The 3,784-nt window shown below is 38.6% G+C and overlaps 1 protein-coding gene across 1 annotated transcript in view; it reads right to left on the reverse strand.

Annotated features, from left to right (window-relative positions):
• The window catches only part of ATP10B (ATPase, class V, type 10B), a 56,553-nt gene that overhangs the window by 15,202 nt on the left and 37,567 nt on the right, over window positions 1-3,784 (reverse strand). The window contains 4 exon segments of the mRNA XM_009318506.1: window positions 435-561; window positions 1,295-1,401; window positions 1,933-2,515; window positions 3,069-3,248. Coding sequence (XP_009316781.1) covers window positions 435-561; window positions 1,295-1,401; window positions 1,933-2,515; window positions 3,069-3,248 — 997 coding nt within the window.

Consider the following 3,784-nt stretch of genomic DNA (forward strand, 5'->3'; position numbering starts at 1 on the left):
TGTGGACAGCAGTTTAAGTTACCGGTTTTTATAACACAGTTTAATTACCAAAATTCCCTTGGAATTTGTGCTCAAAACTGAAGTTAATTTATAGTATTTTATAGGTTTATCTAAGGACACAGACACATGATTGAATTATGGGAACTTCATTATCTACTGTGTCAGCTGAGCCACAGTAGCAGCTGATGTACGTGTTCTTTGCTCCTGGCACATGATAATTTCAGTACACTTTTTCAAAGTTACTGCTGCTCAAAATGCACGAGAACTCATTTAGACACTGTCATTGGACTGTATACCCTAGCCCTGAGATTTCCAAACCTCAGAGGAAGACTTTTTGATATAAATTAGTATAAGCTGTTGTCTGTCTGATTGCCAAGAATGTCACAGGAGAGCAAGTGATACTTCATGCAATGACGATTCTTATTTTTAGCTACCCAGCAAGGTGAGTTTGGTCTCCAGATGCTGCGCTGTTTCCATTAACAACTCATCTCTGTTGTCAATTGCTGCTTCTGCCTCCCGACGAAAATTGGCCCATTTTTGAAAGTCATCTTCATTCAAGACCTGCATAACACAATTTAAACAGAGCTCATTTTAAATTTAAGTAAGAGAAGAATGCCAACATTCTGGATCACGGAGACTTAACTCCTATCCAGGCTGGTAAAGTACTGTGTCGCCTTTACAATAACACAAACTTTTCCAAGAGAAGATTAGAGGAACTAGTAGTAATGAGAAAAATAGACCTGCCTTCCTGTTTGTATAAATGGCCTACAGCTGAGACTGAAAAACACGACCTACAGAAACTCTTGATCACACAGCCCTTAGTTGGGACTCTGAACTGGAACACACAGTTTCTGAAGGTTGCTCTACATTCCTCCAGAGCTTGAATATGACCTATTTGTTGCACATAGACAACTTCTCTATTAAAGTATCAGGCTAAGATGTACTAACCCAGGCTGAGGGCAAGATTTTTGAAAGCTGAATGCCAAGCAAAACAGAAGAAGGTTGGCTCCCCTGCAGACTTTTTATTTCTTGCTTGGAATCACTGTAGAGAAGGTCAGCTAGAGTTACCATAAGAGAAACAGAAGTGAATGTTTTGAGGCTGACCAAAAATCCATCATCTGCTCACACTGAGGAAAAAGAGGAAAAAAAGACTGCAGAGCAATCAAATAGAGGGACAAAAAGATGGGCTGTATCTGGCTTGTTCTCTGAAGCAGAAAGAATTATAACCATTACATAAATCTATTGACATGTACAAAGCAAAGCTGTAAACAGTATTAGGCTAATGCCCTCCTACCTTCTTAGCTATGCACAGAGTTCGTAGGCCATCACGGGCATAGTAGTCCAGATGCTTCTGTGTTTTTTCTTTTATTCTTTTCATTCTCTTCTCTGCACTAATGTCAGCTGTGAAACACAAGGAAAAGATTCCATATTTGAAGCACATTTCAGACCCAATGGCCTAAGACTAAAAAAGAATGGGCGTTAGAGAAAACTGGATTCCAGTATAATAGCAATTCCTTTAAAAGCTCAAAAGTGTTGACTCTGCATAAGCTGAAAGCTTGCTAAAGTTCCTGGTTTCCTTTGAGATAACATTACTTGGTTTTTTTTGTTTGTTTCTTTGTTAATGTTATAGCACTCTTGCTGACAAGCTGAAATACAATGGTCAGGCCCTTATGACAGTATTATTGCAGAGTACACTATCCACATGGGTTAGCGCTGTCAGTGAATTTTAATTAGCCCATTCCGTATTCTAAGCACTACTCAGGTTAAATAAATACCTCAGTTCTGATCTACAAGGATAACACTAGAGAAAGCTTATTCTTTTTTTTTATACTTCTAATGCCTAGATATGATATTTCATGCAGAAAAGAGTACTGCAAACTTCTTGTGCTTCTTTATAGGAGACACAGCAGAAGTAGCTTATTGGCTAATTACCTTTGGTAGAGTCTTCCAGCAAGTCCATTATAACAGAGTCAGCTCCTTTTGTGTAGACAACAATCTCCTTGGTTAGAGGGTGTCTTACCACTACAGACATCCTTTTTCTTACTGAGTCAAATCCCAAAGTGTAGAGAATATCGAAAGTTAGGAGTGTGCCTTGTGGCAACCGTACGGTCACCTGTTCAGGAGTTCGGGACACTAAAGTAAAACTATATGCCTGGGCAGCATAGACAAGTGCTGCCTCATCTGGGCTCTCAGCCTCATAACAAAAGTCTGTTGGCAAAGAACTGTTAGTCACAGATTTAAAAACCTCATCCAAGGAAGCACTACCAATATCTGTGCTGCCCTTGCCCTGGAGCTCATCACCTCTACCGCTGGCACAGCAGTCGTCATTGTCACAGCAATCCAACGCAGCAAGATGCTCCTCGGTGTTCTTTGCACTGAAGCTAGTGCCTAGGTCTGAACTAGACTGAGATGACGAAAAAGACTGACTAAGGCTTGCTAATTTTAGCCGTTGAAATATCTGATGAATCTTCTCCAGGGTGATTCCTGAAGGTTTTATTGGTGGTGGGACTGTGACCTAGAAGTATGAGAAAACCTATGGTTAAAAATAAATAAATGTGAATTACAAGATACTTTTCAAAACCTCAGTATATTTTTCTGTATCTAAATGATGATAATTAGAAAAGCAACTTTTTTTTTTTTTCCTTATTTAACCGTGGTGGAGGAATTCAGTAGAGGAGTCATAGGTGAGTTGGCATCCAAATTTGACGGTGATTTGTATCTCTACCTCTAAAGCAGAGATGGAATCAAGCCCCTTGTAGTTCTGTCAATGGCCTGGGAGATCAGAAAAAACCCGGTACGTTCAACTTCTTACAGTATATATAATATAAAATCTAAAAGAATAAATGCAGATACTGTGGTAGTCATAGTTATTCATCAAACATAAAATACCATGTCAGGAAGGGATATACACAGACAGTGAAACAGTAGATATTACACAAAAGGTAAAAGAACTAGAGTAGAGCTCCCAAGAAAACTATTTTTCACCATTTCAGGTTTCACTGAACACTGCTCTATGTTGTTAAAGGGAAGCATAATCAATTTTCCTCATATACTTAAAGTTAGATTACCCTTTGTCTTGGCTCGGTAGCTGTGGAGACCAGGACTGTATTACAAATGGCAAGGGCAAGAAAAAAGTCAGTAAGGGATGTGGAAGTCTTCATATGTATAAAAGGAGAAAGATTTTCAGTCTGGAGTGCAGCTTCTCTCACGCGCCTTAGCAGCCTGCTATCGGGAGTCACATCCTTTTCCTGGAAGAGAAATTACTTATGAGGATTATTCCCATTTACCCTTGTCCTCAAGGAAGAACTATCAACTTGATAGTTTCCTCTTGCCTCTTATTGAATTTACACCTAGAATTATGTAAGGTAAATGCCTTTTGTACTTAACATCTAGGGAAAAAAAGATATATTTCTAAAAGCTGCATAACTAGATAATTAGAAGGAAATGAGTCTTGAAATAGAAGATGATTTCAAAATTTTATTTCTTTTGAGATCTACTAGAAATCAAGAATAACCTATACTGTGTCCCCAAACTTTGAAATTGCTGAATTAAAGGGCGTTCCAGATGGAAGTGGATTTGGGATCTCCTATTTCAGTATGGGAGCTGATTGTTATTTCAACAGAGAATATATTGTGCTCATGGCTTGGTTACAGCAGTATCACTTTTTGTTTCCAGAGTCATTTTGCTTTGCACCCAGAAAGAGAAGCTGTGTCAAACTGTTCTTCCTCAGTTTTTACAACAAATAAATAAATACATACATACATACATACTTCATTTGTTCTGG

The sequence above is a fragment of the Pygoscelis adeliae genome, unplaced genomic scaffold (assembly GCF_000699105.1).
Source record: "Pygoscelis adeliae isolate BGI_AS28 unplaced genomic scaffold, ASM69910v1 Scaffold42, whole genome shotgun sequence".
Lineage (NCBI taxonomy): Eukaryota > Metazoa > Chordata > Aves > Sphenisciformes > Spheniscidae > Pygoscelis > Pygoscelis adeliae.